This window comes from Megachile rotundata, chromosome 6 (assembly GCF_050947335.1).
Source record: "Megachile rotundata isolate GNS110a chromosome 6, iyMegRotu1, whole genome shotgun sequence".
NCBI classification, from domain to species: Eukaryota; Metazoa; Arthropoda; class Insecta; order Hymenoptera; family Megachilidae; genus Megachile; species Megachile rotundata.
In genome coordinates, this window is record NC_134988.1 from 7,074,386 (window position 1) to 7,090,631 (window position 16,246).

The 16,246-nt window shown below is 34.8% G+C and overlaps 1 protein-coding gene and 1 long non-coding RNA gene across 2 annotated transcripts; one reads left to right on the forward strand and one right to left on the reverse strand.

Annotated features, from left to right (window-relative positions):
- Positions 1 to 1,720: 1,720 nt before the first annotated feature.
- On the reverse strand, positions 1,721 to 3,025 carry LOC143264598 (uncharacterized). The gene is made up of 4 exons (XR_013038400.1): positions 2,933 to 3,025; positions 2,352 to 2,628; positions 2,070 to 2,262; positions 1,721 to 1,970 (listed from the first exon to the last, which is right to left on the reverse strand). It is a non-coding gene; the product is annotated as an uncharacterized LOC143264598 (long non-coding RNA).
- Positions 3,026 to 3,108: 83 nt separating this feature from the next.
- Positions 3,109 to 7,564, forward strand: LOC105662407 (cilia-and flagella-associated protein 96). The gene is made up of 4 exons (XM_076532550.1): positions 3,109 to 3,241; positions 4,043 to 4,233; positions 4,368 to 4,638; positions 7,083 to 7,564. The coding sequence occupies exons 1-4, from the start codon at positions 3,172 to 3,174 to the stop codon at positions 7,466 to 7,468; spliced, it is 918 nt and encodes a 305-aa protein (XP_076388665.1). The 5' UTR covers positions 3,109 to 3,171; the 3' UTR covers positions 7,469 to 7,564.
- Positions 7,565 to 16,246: the final 8,682 nt, after the last annotated feature.

Below are 16,246 nucleotides of genomic sequence, written 5' to 3' on the forward strand. Positions count from 1 at the left end.
CGAGTGGACTTGTAAATTGCACGGGGACTCCATCTTGACGGAACCAGCCGAGAAGATAAAATGGAGGATTTTCTTGCGCTCCTTTGTCCTTTTCCGCATCTGGAACTTCTGCGCTTATTTCTGAATACGTAATATTTTGTTCTATAATAATTCTAATTCTTACATTGTTCTTATAATGTACTTTGTTTCTGTTTATATAATTTCAGACGTTTTTTAATGCAGTCGAGGTTAGGGTATTTCATGTCTTAGCTCTGTTTGAGCCTCTGGGTCCTATCTTTTTAAACTGCATGAGACTCTAATTTCCTAATACACTGCGGTGCATAAATATAGCACCATCTACTATTTAAGTTGTTCTGTAATTCAGAGTTAAAATGCAAAAAATCAATTGCAAGAGATGAAATGGTTTGGGTCGCAATAAATTTTATATTAAGTCTCATTGAAGTTGCTCTTCTATTAAAAACGATATAATCGAAAATGTGATTTTGGCTTGTTGCGTAACTATAGCACCAATGTCATTAAATTAACTTCTCTCCATCCAGTTCAACTACAAACTCACTGAAGCTAAATAATTACATCCTTATTAAAATACAAATTAAAATTTGACAATACTCAAATTTCTTGAACAATGCCACGTGGTAGATATTTGACCAAAGAGGAGAAGGGTCAAATTTTGGCGTTTAAGGAGGATAAAATTAGTGTTAGGGAAATTGCCCGTAGGCTAGGGATTTCAATAATGAAAAGGATGGTCCAAAGAAAAAATTGAGTCACCGTACGGAGCGAGCAATTCTAAAAGCAGCCAGTAACATCTAAAACAGCTGTAACCAAATTATAAAGGAAGTCAACTTAAATATTTCACGGTGGACAATACGTCGAGTTTTGAAAAGTAATCCCAACATGGAAAAGCAGAAATTAAAATCTGCACCAAAACTTCTACCACGGCATAATTTTGCGAGGCTTGAATACGCTCGAGCGAACATGCATCGCGACTGGAAAAGCGAAAGTTAACCGTAGATGTCAAAATCTTTTTACACCAAATTACTTAAACTTCTATCACTGATAATAAGGTTATATTTTCGGATGAAAAAAAGGTTAATCTTGATGGTCCGGACGGCTATAATTCATATTGGCGAGATCTCCGAAAAGAATCACAATACTTTTTAAAAAGAAATTTTGGCGGACGAAATCAAATTGGGGTGCCCTTTGCATTGATGGCATGTTGTAACTGGCTTTATAAAATAATTTTATCAGACAATTTGTTACCTTTTATAAATGCACATGATGCAATTAATTGAACTTTCTAACAGGACAACCTTATTGTACACACCAGTCGGAAGACAGTATCATGGTTGAAAAGAAAAAAAGTAATATTATTAAATGACCAACATGTACACCAGACAAAAACACGATGGAAAATATTTGGGCCAATATTGTCTGAAAATTCATGACGAAAATCGACAGTATGAAAATATTTTAGAACCAAAAAACGCAATACTAAAAGCATGTAATGAAATTAGCCAACGAATTTTTCAAAAACTCATCGAGAGCATGCCAGATAGAATTTTCCAACTTATAACAAAACAAGGAGGCCCTACAAGTTATTAAAATCATATTTGTGTATACATATTTGACATTTATTCACATGGTGCTATAGTTATGCAACGATGACAAATTTTCATGTTATATTTTCTTATACATATAATAAAATAATATTAACAAATTTTTACTAAAGTTCATTGTTCACTATACCTTTCAATTTCGTATGGATGATTTTTATGTATTGTTATTTCAAAGTCAGTATCTACTAAAAATATAGGTGGTGCTATAGCTCTGTACCGCAGTGGATATCTCTAACTTTGACTCTAGTATCTCTCTAGACCTTACAGTCTCCCAAAATTGGAATTATGATGTCCTCTCCCTGGATCTATAACTCTAAACTCTGTGTCGTCATAAACTCTCTAGTCCTTCATATCCTGAAATTATATTTAAAATTTCCCTAAATGTTCCAATATCCGTGACATGCATTCGTTCATCGTTAACCTACATAGCTATCTTTCCAAATATGTAATTACCAAAGTCATTCGGTGACCCACTTTCATCCGTCAGTGAAACATCTAAATGACGCGTTCCTCATTAATCTATCCCATTCCAAAGTTTGAAGTTGATATTCTTGACGATACGGGGAACTCGTCGCGCAGATCGGGGAATCACTCAGTTGGCAACAATGCGAACGCGTACGTTTGATGATTCGTGGATAAACGGTGTCTGCAAACAAGTCGGTAATGAAATGTTCCCGCTGTTACCGCGACGAATGGTTGTCTGACAACATCAGCCCATTAAGAACAACTCATTACCGAGAAGACTGGCACGCTCGTCTGCCGGCTGAATCTCAAGAATCGATCGACGGCTCCTTCAGAGCCACGTTGATTCAGTGACAAGTTACACAGAGATTTTGGAAGAATCTGAAATTGGCGATGGTGAAAAGATACTCTTAACGCCCGGCGTGTCGACTGCGAGATAACGTGGCTGAAGTTCTCCGTTTCGAGTACTCTCATCGGGAACTCTGAAATTCTCCGACAAAGTTCGATTTCCGTTCAAGTTCGCGGAACAAGTGCTTCATGGTGGAAATCACTGAAAATTGTTGTTTTCTAAGAGTGTACTTGGTTAATTTTGCCTTGTGACGCGATCGTCTATTTAAGAACGCGGAACCAAACCGACTAAACGAAAGAAAGAAGCGACTATGCGAAAGAGTGAACCGGATAGAAACTTCTCGTCGTGTGTTTGCATACGTTTCATAAGTATGGATCACGACAGATCCAATCACGTTACCGAGTTAATTACCGCAGCCTCGACGCGTGAAAATATTGAATTGTAAATTAAAAATTCTGAAGATCACGGAACTTTGATATCGAGGAAAGGATGTTTAATTCATTACCCTGAAGAGTTGGAAGTGGCTCGAAAGTGTTACGTACAATTACAGCACTCAATTTAAATTCACCAACTTCAGACCCATTAAAGACTCGTTAACGTCAGGAATAAAATTACGCTTTAACACAGCATTTATTGATTCTGAAGTTGTCCCTTTCTTCCTGGAACAATTGACTTTTGTATCTCCGACGAAAATCATTTAAATTATAGGTTACCCAGGGTAGGTTTTCTCGGTTAAATTCAAGCATGAGTAGAAAACGATTCGAGCCGGAGCCTCTGGGTCATCGATTTGGACGATCTGATCTTGATCGATTAGGTAATATATTCCTTACTTTTCCGCTTTGGATTGAAACTGACTTTAACCCTATACCGTTTTCTGTTAGTTTGATAGAATACTTCTTTCTCGAAAATATTCTGAATAATCTGGTATATCTGTTTTGAGATGGATGTAACACTGTATCGTTTACTATTTCTTAATCTATAGCTGACGCACCTGTTGTGTCATTGAAACATTTCAATGGAAAATGCTTGACACATCTGGTGCGTCATTAAAGTATTTCAACGACCAGTGCATGACACACATGATGTGTCATTAAGTCATTTCAAGGGAGAATATATGACACACCTGATGCGTCATTAACTTATTTCAATGGGAAGTGCTTGACACACCTCGTGCGTCAGTAAGTTACTTTGATAATATATGCATTGAGCACTTGATGCATCATTAGGTTATTTAAATAGTAAATAACTTAACACACCTATTGCGTCATTAACTGATTTCAATGAAAAATATATGACACACATGATGCGTCATTAACTTATTTCAATGGGAAGTGCTTGACACCTGGTGCGTCAATAAGTTACTTTGATAGGATGTGCATGACGCACTTGATGTATCATTATGTTATTTAAATGAAAAGTGTATGACACACCTGGTGCGTCGTTACTTTCGAAACGAATATGTTTGAGACATCTAATACGTCACAAACTATATTGACTATATATTTATAGCATATAAGTGACGCACCAAATGCGTCATTGAGCATTTTCAATAAAAAATACATAACGTATGTTTTCAGCCACAAATATGTTTCTTTCTGATTTCGTATATTTAAAGGATACTTTCATGACCCAAATCCGGCACCCTTCGACAAGTATCAGGGAGTACCATTCAGATTCCGACAAGGAATCGAAAAAGGGCGTCAAATACTCGCGGGACCTCCTTCCAAGTTATTCGAGGAGAAATTCGTGAGAATATTCGATGGAGAGGCACTGTATGAGCCATGGCGTTTCGAGGCGGCAGAAAGGGTAATCGTGATACAATATTGTTCGAACAGTTCATGAAATGTTAACCTTCATTTGAGATAAAAAAAAAATAAACATTTTTGCAGTTCTACTTTGATTGTTAATGAAGCAACCCTGATACATCCAACGTTTCGCAGTTGGAGCGAGAACAGGCAAAACTTGGAAGTCACATGTTGCCACCGTCACCTGCCAAGAAACATGCGACACCTGGTGATTGGTATGGATGTTTCGAGAAAATCCCTCATTTCAGTCCAGCCTTGAGGCCAACAAAAAGGAAGGAACCTGAATTACCTAATGCAAAGATCAAACCTAACCCAAAAGGAGGCCCGGGTTATCCTGATATTTGTCTGAGTCGATTTCCAGAATATAGTTATAATCCTTATGACCCTCCAAAGAGACGTCAAAGAGGTATAGTAAATTTTAGAGCAATATATTATTTCTTATTTTCTTTATTTTAACTATTAGTTAACTATTTTATTGGTGACTGAATTGTGAAGCGAAGGTTAGGGTATAATTACAGGTTAGGATTATTGAAGATTAGAAATATTGAAATATTGAAAATTAGAAAAGTCAGGATTGCGGAGGTTTAAGGTTATTCAAAATTAAGATTAATGGAGGTTAGGACTATCGAAAGTTATGTTAGGTTAAGATTATTGAAGATTATGATTACTGAAGGTTATGTTAAGATTATCGCAGATTAAGGTTACTGAAGGTTAGGTTAAGATTATTGTAGATTAAGGTTACTGAAGGTTAGGTTAAGATTATTGAAGATTATGATTACTGAAGGTTAGGTTAAGATTATTGATGATTAAGATTGCTGAAGGTTAGGTTAAGATTCTTGAAGATTAAGATTATTAGAGGTTAGGTTAAGATTATTGAAGATTATGATTACTGAAGGTTAGGTTAAGATTATTAAAGATTAAGATTGCTGAAGGTTAAGTTAAAATTATTGAAGATTAAGATTGCTGAAGGTTAGGTTAAGATTATTGTAGATTAAGGTTACTGAAGGGTAGGTCAAGATTATTAAAGATTAAGATTGCTGAAGGTTAAGTTAAAATTATTGAAGATTAAGATTGCTGAAGGTTAGGTTAAGATTATTGTAGATTAAGGTTACTGAAGGGTAGGTCAAGATTATTGAAGATTAAGATTACTGAAGGTTAGGTCAAGATTATTGAAGATTAAGAGTACTGAAGGTTGAATTAAGATTATTGAAGATTATGATTACTGAAGGTTATGTTAAGATTATTGAAGATTAAGATTACTAAAGGTTAGGTTAAGATTATTGATGATTAAGATTGCTGAAGGTTAGGTTAAGATTCTTGAAGATTAAGATTATTAGAGGTTAGGTTAAGATTATTGAAAATTATGATTACTGAAGGTTAGGTTAAGATTATTAAAGATTAAGATTGCTGAAGGTTAGGTTAAGATTCTTGAAGATTAAGATTATTAGAGGTTAGGTTAAGATTATTGAAGATTAATATTACTAAAGGTTAGGATTGTTGAAAGTTAGGTTAGCATTATTGAAGGTTAATACTCCAACTGACCCAATTTAACCTAACTCAAATAAGCAAGCAATCAAATGCTTCTTTCATATCAACCTTAAAACTCGCACTGCATCCAACATAACCTACAAAACGCAAACAATTAAACATCGCATCACATTCTACTACATAAAAATATTTGACACAGTATCGCGATATTATCCGAGTTTTAATTCGCAGTTTCCCAGTCACTGTTCTTGTTCCTCACCTTTTTTGTTCATTATCCTTTTCTGTCCACGACAGACAATATTGCCGGGCAAGAAAGTAATATAAAGAGAGCTCGTAACACGAAAGAAGATTGGGGACCGCTTTTCCCACTGTCCTTTTTTTCTCCGCTAGAATTTTGTTTCCCAAGCCAGCACAACTAATTACATTCTTGTCGTAAGAAACGTTGGGAAATGAAAGCTTATTATATTTAGACACTTCTCCGTTCTTTCCTTTTTTTTCCTGTCTTGGCGTGTAAGCTTTCAAAGTACACGCTTCGGAGGCTATAGAGCTTGCAAAAAGTGGATTTAACTAAATCGGTTGCTTCCATTGGCTCAGCTATTATTAGGCAAACACGTTAATTAGCCGCCATTGTGTCTGGTAGCGTGTTGCGCTGAATAAAGATGACCCTCTCGCAATTAGGGGATCAGGTGTGTCTCAAGATCTTCATTTTTGGCCCTCTTTTCAAACTCTATCTAAAACGAATGTACATAATATTACTTATAATTTCATGTTTGCGAAACTTACAAAAAATGAGGCTAACAGAATATTAAGATTATTACGGGATATAATATTACGAGAGGAATAGGCACAGTACAAGTTTTTGCCAATAGTTTAACAATTTTTCCTTCACATTTGTAGTTTCAAATTTTTTACCCGCAGCAACAATAAGATCCAAGGAATCATCACATTCGAGCGAGAATTTTTGATTTGTTAGTCACATCTGGTTTTGAACCCTTAACCCTAGCAGTAGTTTTGTTTGCAGTTTTCCGTACGTGTCGAGGTATTGCTTGGTTTTACTACTTGCTTAGGTCACTTTGGGGAAACAGACCCACTTCATACGTCATTTATATTTCCATCTCCACTCGAATTTTAGCTAAACCTATAGAAAATTAGAAACTTTCCTCAGCAATGTCACAAAAATTGTACGCCCACTCCGAGCTTTTGTAAAACGTAGATCTTCGAAGAGACCACGTCATCAAGTACGTAGCGAAATAAACTCTAGTCATTCGAAGTGAAATTCATTTCTTAGATACATAGATATGTTCACTTATTGTTCTTTAATGATAGATTATTTTTTAATAATTTATCATTTCGACATGTTAGATAAAGCTCTGGGTCGATTTTTGAGCGCAAGCGCGCCGTTGGACTTTTTCCCGCCAAATCCTTACTTGGCCGAATCCATTGGGCCAACGTACGTGAGGCCGAAAGAATTCCCGCCGAAAATGTTAGGACCTGGCCGACTTTACGTACCGTTTCCTAAGAAACCTGGTGGAAATCATTCTGGTTGTTTCGAGAAGTTCCCTCTTTATAGCAGTGATCCTTATGACAAGGGCATCAAAGAAGCGAAAGTGGAAGGTGTAATTGTCGCAGGTGGACCAGCTCTGCGAACCAAATACACCAACAGCATTATATCCCAGGTTACCAGAATAGCCTGTAATGCCACGAATTACCAAAACTATCGAGAACAAGTTTACGTTTTGGATAAATGAGATTTATATCATTTTAATGTTTACTTGAATATTTTTATGAAATCAGTTTTATTTTATTTGTGTGAATAATATTTTGAATAAATGTTATAAATGTTATGTAGTGTTTCAAAGTTGTTTTGGATGAGGAAGGAATTTTTCAATGTACTGTCGCCTAGGGAATTTAGTTAAGTTATAAAATGGAGGGTAAAGGGAGAAACAAATGTGGATGTTTAAAAAGAAAGCATTGTGACATGGATGAAAGCGTTTATATGGTATTATGAAATGGTAGAATAGGAGGAGAGTTAAATGGCAAAATGACTAAGTAGTAGAAAAGAAGAATAGTAGAATAGCAAAATACTAAAATAATACAATAGTAAAGTATTAAAATATTAAATTAGTATAACTGTAAAACAGTGAATTTGTAAAATAGGAAAATAGGAATGTGGTAAAATAATGAAATAGTTAAGTAGTAAAATAAAGAAATAGCTAAGTAGTAAAATAAAGAAATAATGAAACAGTAAATTAGGAAAATAGAAAATTAGTAATATGTTAAAATAGTGGAATAGTGAAATAGTGGAATAGTGGAATAGTGGAATAGTGGAATAGTGGAATAGTGGAATAGTGGAGTAGTGAAATAGTGAAATACTGAAATAGTGAAATAATGAAATACTGAAATACTGAAATACTGAAATACTGAAATAGTGAAATACTGAAATACTGAAATACTGAAATACTGAAATACTGAAATACTGAAATACTGAAATACTGAAATACTGAAATACTGAAATACTGAAATACTGAAATACTGAAATACTGAAATACTGAAATACTGAAACAGTAAAACAGTAATTGAAACATAATACAACAATAACAAAATAATAAGAAATTAAGACAATAATAAAGATTTCCAATGAAACCAGCATCAAACAATGCAACCATGTTATTAATTTTATCAAAACCAGATTTCACATTCATTCATTAAAAACAAGTTGAATACAATAACACCGTAATGAGAAGAATGTTCAATTTTTACGTTTACAGAACAAACCTATAATAATGTTACTGAGTTACAATAAACCGTGAAATCCTGTTTCATTCGTCCGGAACAATGCACCTGTGTTGAAATATTATCGCACGGACCTCCTTCGGCCGTGGTCGTGCACCCGAAACTGTTTTCACAATTTACGAGAATGGAATTTTCTGCTGAACAGGCCCGCGGGATTTCTCAATCGGGAGATTCGTTAAAGAGGATATCGTATGTCACCCTGATCCTTCCGGCCTTATTCGCAAACAAAGCAAACTTCAGTGATTAATGCTTTCCCATGCGGCCAAATTTTGACAAAATTCATATTGTCGTTGAAATTCGCTTTTAAACTTTGATCGAGCAATCTGTAAAGTGATTTCCCTATCTCTAGTAACTCTTGAACGAAATAAAATACAACAATATGACTCTAGTTCTGATGAAAGTAAAAATACGAATTGAAAAAGACTAATATGAGTTGATTTCTAGTAACGTTAAAATCCTTGCATAACCCTAGTAACTTTTTGTACAAGATTAAATACGTAGGGACTAATAGAAGATAGTGCTACTATCGTAATGTATAGAGAATAGTATTATAGTAACTTATAAATGTTTTAAGTCATGTTTGTAATTTGTGAACAAAGGTAAATATGTAACGTGTTTATAATAACTGGTGACCTAACCTACAGTCAGTTGCATAGCCCTAGTAACTTTTGAGCAAGGTTAAATATGTACGTAGAGAATGGTACAATAGCACTAGTATTGTAGTTTACAAAAACTAATCTATGTATGTTTTAAATAACCCTTGTCACTTCAGATAAAAGGTAAATATGTAGCATATTGATTATATAATAGCTGATAACCTAACCTAGAAATTCAATGCATAGTCCTAATAACTTTTCTGCAAGGTTAAATACGTAGAGATTAATATTGTAGTTTACAGAAACTAATGTTATACTTATAATTTTTTAACAAAGTTAAGTAACATATTTATAACAGCTGGTGACCTAACCTACGGTCATTTGCATAGCCCTAGTAACTTTTGAGCAAGCCTAAATACGCGGGGACTAATATATGCTATTAAGCACTAGTATTCTAGTTTATAAAAACTAGTATTATAATAACCTATGAATATTTTAAATAACCCTTGTCACTGCAGATCAAAGATAAATATGTAGCATACTTATAATAGCTGGTAACCTAACCTACAAATTTAATGCATAATCCTAATCATTTTTCAGCGAGGTTAAATATATAAAGATTAGTATAATAACAGTAGTATTGTAGTTTATAGAGATGACTATTATAGTTGTAATTTTTTAACGAAGGTAAGTGACATATTTACAACAGCTGGTAACCTAACCTAGAAATTCAATGCATAGTCCTAATAACTTTTCTGCAAGGTTAATTATGTAGAGATTAGTTTAATAACAGTAGTATTGTAATTTATAGAGATTACTATTATAGTTGTAGTTTTGTAACGAAGGTAAGTGACATATTTATAACAGCTGGTGGCCTAACCTAGAAATTATTTGCGTAATGCTAGTAACTTTTGAATATTATTAAATGCGCTAAAGAAAAGTATAATAGCACTAGTATTATATTTATAAAAAATAGTATCATGACAACCTATGGATATTTTACATGCCGTTTGTAATTTTTTAACAAAACTGAATATATGCCAGTAGTCAAATGATCAATCCTTAACGAAATAGTTAAATGATTGCAATTTCTTTTATACAACGCAAAATTATAACAAAATACGTTTATCTGAAGGGGTAAAATTCCTATTTGCAGATAAAATAATCAGAATATTCCTTTGTGAAAGAAATAGTTTTAAATTAATTGAAATCTGGCATCAAGGCATATCTCAGTCGCTAATTATGTCCCAAATATTAATTATAAGTTAATTTAATTATTTCCATTAGTTAATTAAAAAGAATCAAGACGACAGTGTTTTATGAAATGAAAATATTCTATTAATAATAAGTTCGTTTAATTAATTACAGTGTATTTTCTCTCCTGAATTAATTTTCTCATATGAAACCTTTCAACTTGCTTGTTTTAAAGGCTTCTACTGTTGCAAGAACCATTTCTTGTTTGTAATCTTCTTTTTCTTTCTCTTCCAGCGTTCTAAATAATACATATAACTTTACATTCTAAAAGTAACACATTTCACTATTATATTTCAATTAATTTAAACGTTTAAAACTAATAAGAAATATTATTAATGTTAAACTTTCCGTTCAATTAATTAATTACCCGAACTAGTTCAACCAAGACATTTATCTTCATCCGTTCTGTAAATTCTCTTTGGACGCAGAGGGGAAAGTAATTTGGTTTATAAATTACTAAGAGTTGATAAATGCAAGCAGTTGATGGAGAAATGGTTGACAATAAGCATAGAATTTTTCTGTGACGACTTTTCATTCCAAAAGTCCTTCTCAAACTCTAAAGACGCGCCTTTCAGTGTTCCCGTACATACATACATACTATATATTAATGTTTCCTTTTTGTAAATCATATACTGTCTAATATTTTATTTCATTCTAATATAATATACAGGGTGTCTCACAACTAGTGTAAGTCCCTAAAATGGAAGGTAGCTGACGTGATTCTGAATAAGATTTCCCTTTGCAGAAATGGGGTTTAAAGCGTAGTTTTTGAATTATTAAGGAAAAACGCGAACCAATCAGAACGCAAGGATTACGCATGCGCAGATGCGAGAACGGCAGTTTCAGATAACGCATAGTAATCCAGCATGTGGATATCCAACGTGTTGTAATCCAGCGCGTGGTAATTCTACGTGTAGTAATGCAACGCGAAGTAATCCTACGCGTAGTAATCCAACGCGTAGTAATCTAACGCGTAATAATCCAACACCTAGTAATTCAGCGTGTGGATATCCAACGCGTAGTGATCCATGGCGTAGTGATCCAACACGTAGGTATCTAACGTGTAGTAATCCAGCGTGTAGTTAACCAAGGCGTAGTAATCCAGCGCGTGGATATTCAACGCGTAGTAATCCAACGCGTAGTAATCTAACGCGTAATAATCCAACACCTAGTAATCCAACGGGTAGTGATCCAACGCGTAGTGATCCAAGGCGTAGTAATCCAACACGTAGATATCTAACGCGTAGTAATCCAGCGGGTAGTTAACCAAGGCGTAGTAATCCAGCGCGTGGATATTCAACGCGTAGTAATCCAACGCGTAGTAATCTAACGCGTAATAATCCAACACCTAGTAATCCAACGCGTAGTGATCCAACGCGTAGTGATCCAAGGCGTAGTAATCCAACACGTAGATATCTAACGCGTAGTAATCCAGCGGGTAGTTAACCAAGGCATAGTAATCCAGCGCGTGGATATTCAACGCGTAGTGATCCAACGCGTTGGTATCTAACGCGTAGTAATCCAGCGCGTAGTTAACCAACGCGTAGTAATCCAGTGCGTAATAATCCAGTGAGTAATAATCCAACGCGTAATAATCCAACGCGTAATAATCCAACGTGTAATAATCCATCGCGTGGTAATCTAACGCGTAGCAATCAGCCGCTAGTACTGAAGCTGTCTCTGTCACGTCTACGCATGCGTAACCCTCGCCCTCTGATTGGTCCATGTTTTTCCTTAATAATTCAAAAACGAAGCTTCAAACCCCCTTTTTGCTAAGGAAAATTTTATTCCGAATTACGTCAGCTACCCCCTATTTCAGGGACTTACACTATTTGTGAGACACCCTGCATATACATAACATTTATGCATTCTAATTGCACTGTGTATGGTTCCAATATATGATTCTAATATAATATAACGCTCTAATATAATACAATATATACATGCGTTTATATACACATACATAATATGTATGCGTTCTAATTGCACCGTGTATAGCGCATTACGGAAATATCGAACACCCCGTATATATCGGATGTGAATCCTTGTACGAATACGTGGAAGGGGTTGGCTGTCTCTGATGCTGGTCCAAAGCTGCACAGAAGAGGGGTGTGTATCGGAGGGGTTGGCGGTAGAAGGTATCGCAATGCTTGGAATGTTTAATACCGGCGCAACGATACGGCACGGAGGAATGGCCGGCTTCAGCCACGGAATAAATCTCGCGGAATCATACCTACCTGCCGCCATTTCTTGTCTGCCAGTAAACGCCTACTTGAAAATTTTTCAACGCGCTACCGGAGCGAAAATGCTTATTGCGCTCCGATCCCGAGATCCACCGCTTTTTTGTTGGCTTTCTTTCTTTCTTCAAGGGCGAACATGCATTTTCTTCCCGTGACTGTTCGCCCGATAAATCGTATCCGCGAGAACAATTTCAAACGTCGAGTGCGCAGAATTTCTCACGGCTGATTTTTCTTCTAATTTTCAGCGGTTATTTAAATTGTACGTTGTTGCGCGCCTCGCGTGGGACGAACAAATGAAATGTTTGCCTAAGCTCTTTGTTTTGCATAATTCACCGTGGAGCTACGAACATAAGCTACTGTAGAGTTAAATAGCCGATTAGAGGAACATGGTCAAACTCTAGAGTGCTACTGCATGATTCAGTGGACTGCTAGAGATCCGGGGAGTAGATTAACCTAACGTATGGTCGGTCACTGTTTTATGGACTTATAAGTTGTCAAGGATGTTGAAATAGCATCTGCCAAATTTCACTGAGACATGCAAAAAAATTACATGTTTTATACTTATATTATTTTAAACTGGAGAGAATTTTGAAATTAATTTTTGAAATTTATTTAATTAATGTATGCCATACACTTCTTATTGAAATATCTTAATAACGCACCATGTGTGTCATGCACTTCCTATTGAAATATCTTAATGACGCACCATGTGTGTCATGCACTTCTCATTGTAATAAATTAATGACATATTCAATATATTATGCATTTACCATTTAAATAAATTTATGACACAGCTGGTGCGTCATGTACTTGCTGTTGAAATACTTAATGACGCACTTGGTATGTCATGCACTTCCTATAGAAATAACTTAATGACGCACTATGTGTGTCATCCACTTCCGACTAGAATAAATCAATAACATATTCGGTATATTATACATATGCCATTTAAATAATTTTACGACACATCAGGTGCGTCATACATTTTCTATTGAAATAAGTCAACGACGCACCAGGTGCGTCACGCACTTGCCGTTGAAATGAATATTAAAATATTGCACACTATTATGTTATTATTTAAATATATTTATGCAAAATAACGAAATCAGTGATGCAAACAAAGGAAAGCCGATGTTCAAAGATTAATTTGCGAATAACCGAAACGATGGAAATGTTTGGCCTGGGTAAATTTATTTAGATATGATTTAAGAATCGCAAACAAGCGAATCCTTTCAAAACGTATCGTTCCGACGCGTCTGAACTTACTAATGAAATTCTAACGAACGTTCCATGGTGTCCAGTCGACTAGTGACGGTCGTAATTAAACGTTCCGGGCAAATATCGCGTGCCAGAACGACAGACTCGTAGCGTCGCTTAAAGGTTGGCCAGCCTGCGCAAAGGTCACCGGTGTTTGACTGTCGACAAGGTCCGGGTAATTAACGGCTTGTTTTGCTTGTCCAAGGGAAAAACGGTCGTTCATGCTGAACGACAAATGACGAAATCCCAGGGATACTCACAAAAACATTGATGAGAAGAGAAGTACAGGAAGCTGCTAGCAACAGGAAGTGGAAATAAATTTATGCTGATCCCCTACCGACACGTAGACTCCCTTGCACTATAGGGCTTTTTTGGATAAAGACACGTGTGTACACTTTTTTTAGTCGTGAATCTATAAATTTACAAGTTCGCGGGATTTTCTATGCATTTATTAATATTAAATTGTTCATTATAAATTATACATTATAAACTACAAATTATAAATTATACATTATAAATTACAAATTACAAATTACAAATTATAAATTATTAATTATAAATTATAAATTACAAATTATAAATTACATATTATAAATTATATATTCATATTCTAAATTGCAAGCTATAAATTACAAATTATAAATAAAAAATTGTGAATTATAAGTTATTACTAATAAATTATAAAATTTTGTAAATTTTCAAAATACTCAGATTACAAATCACTCTGACAATTTCAAAAGGTCCAATTTGTATGTTGCCCATATTTCTTAAATTTGCAAATTTGCAAGTCTCTAATTTCGTAGATTTATAAATAATTACCCCGCCCCATTCTCAAATCTCCAGATCCATGCAAATTTCTAGACTCACAGATCCCTAAATTTCCATACTTGCAGATTCTAAAAGATTGAATTCTACAAATCCCAAGGATTCCAAACACATATGTCTACAAATACCTGTGTTCCCTTTTCGGTCCTGCAAATTCCAATGATCCTAAATTATTATATTCTCAAATACCCACATTCTGAAATTTTTAGATCGCTAAATTTATTTATCTTGAAATTTCTAAATTACCAAATCTCTACATTCCCAATACTAATATATTTATGTGCCTTTATCAACAAATCCCAAATAACTTATATTCAATAATCTCCAAAGTTCAAATTTTCCATAATCACAAATCTCTCAAATCCCCAAATTATTAAAACCACAAATCTCTAAATTCCCATATCAATATGTCCTCAAATCCCAATTCCTGTATTAACAATTCCCAAAATTCTTGTATTAAAAAATCCCTACATTTCTATATCCCCAATTTCCTGTAACCTCAAATCCCTAGATCCCCAAATTACTACATCCCCAAATCTCTAAATTACCATATCAGTACATCTACGAATCCCAATTCTTGTAGTAACAAATTCCAAAATTCTTGTATTCAAAAATTCCCAAATTTCTCTATCCTCAATTTCCTATAACCTCAAATCCCTAGATCCCCAAATTCCTAGATCTCCAAATCTCTAAATTACCATATCAGTACGTCTACGAATCCCAATTCATGTAATAACAAATTCCAAAATTCTTGTATTCAAAAATCCCCAAATTTCTCTATCTCCAATTTCCTATAACCGAAAATCCCTAGATCTCCAAATCCTTAAATTCCCGTATCAGTATATTCTCAAACCCCAATTCCTGTATCATCAAATCCCAAAATCCTTATATTCAAAAATCCCCAAATTTCTATGTCCCAATTTCCCATAACCTCAAATTCCTAAATCCCCAAATTTTTAGACCCACAAATCTCTAAATTCCCATATCAGTATGTCCTGAAATCCCAATTGTCCCAAATACTCCGACAAATTCCCAGGTCCTTAACTCTTCTTTTACCGCAATTTCTGATGCTATATATCTCGATAGTTCTCAGAAATCATGGCGATTTCCACTGAAGCAATTTTTACGACGCGCAGGTTCGCGTTAGCTCAGGGAGATTGATATTCCCAACATTCGTCGAAACGACTGGCTTTACGGCAGCTTTTCGCGATGAAAGCTCGCTTGGATGCAGCCTTAGAGTAACCTGACCTCTTGTTTCGTTTCAAATTCTGAGTTTCCTATCCTCTTCTTAGATTTCCTATCTTCTTCTACGATTTACCTCGCTTTACACCTTCTTCGTACTTCTATCACTACAGTGTCACTTTCTCTGAGAGAGATTATTCCAGTTATATTCGTTTCTTTATGTGAAAGATTTCAAACTATTAAATCCTGAAGTGCCTAAATTCCCAAATCCTTAAATCCCTAAATTTCAAATTTTTTACATTTGCAAAAATTTCACGAGTCTTCAAATTGACAAATAACCAAATTTCTAAAATATTTCTAATCATTTCTCGTGGACCGT

Bases quoted from the DNA above. Each gene is read 5' to 3' on its own strand.
- LOC105662407 (XM_076532550.1), top strand. From the start codon at position 3,172: ATGAGTAGAAAACGATTCGAGCCGGAGCCTCTGGGTCATCGATTTGGA. The intron at 4,234-4,367 runs GTAATCGTGATA...AACGTTTCGCAG, and splicing joins GTTTCGAGGCGGCAGAAAGG to TTGGAGCGAGAACAGGCAAA. The intron at 4,639-7,082 runs GTATAGTAAATT...TCGACATGTTAG, and splicing joins TCCAAAGAGACGTCAAAGAG to ATAAAGCTCTGGGTCGATTT.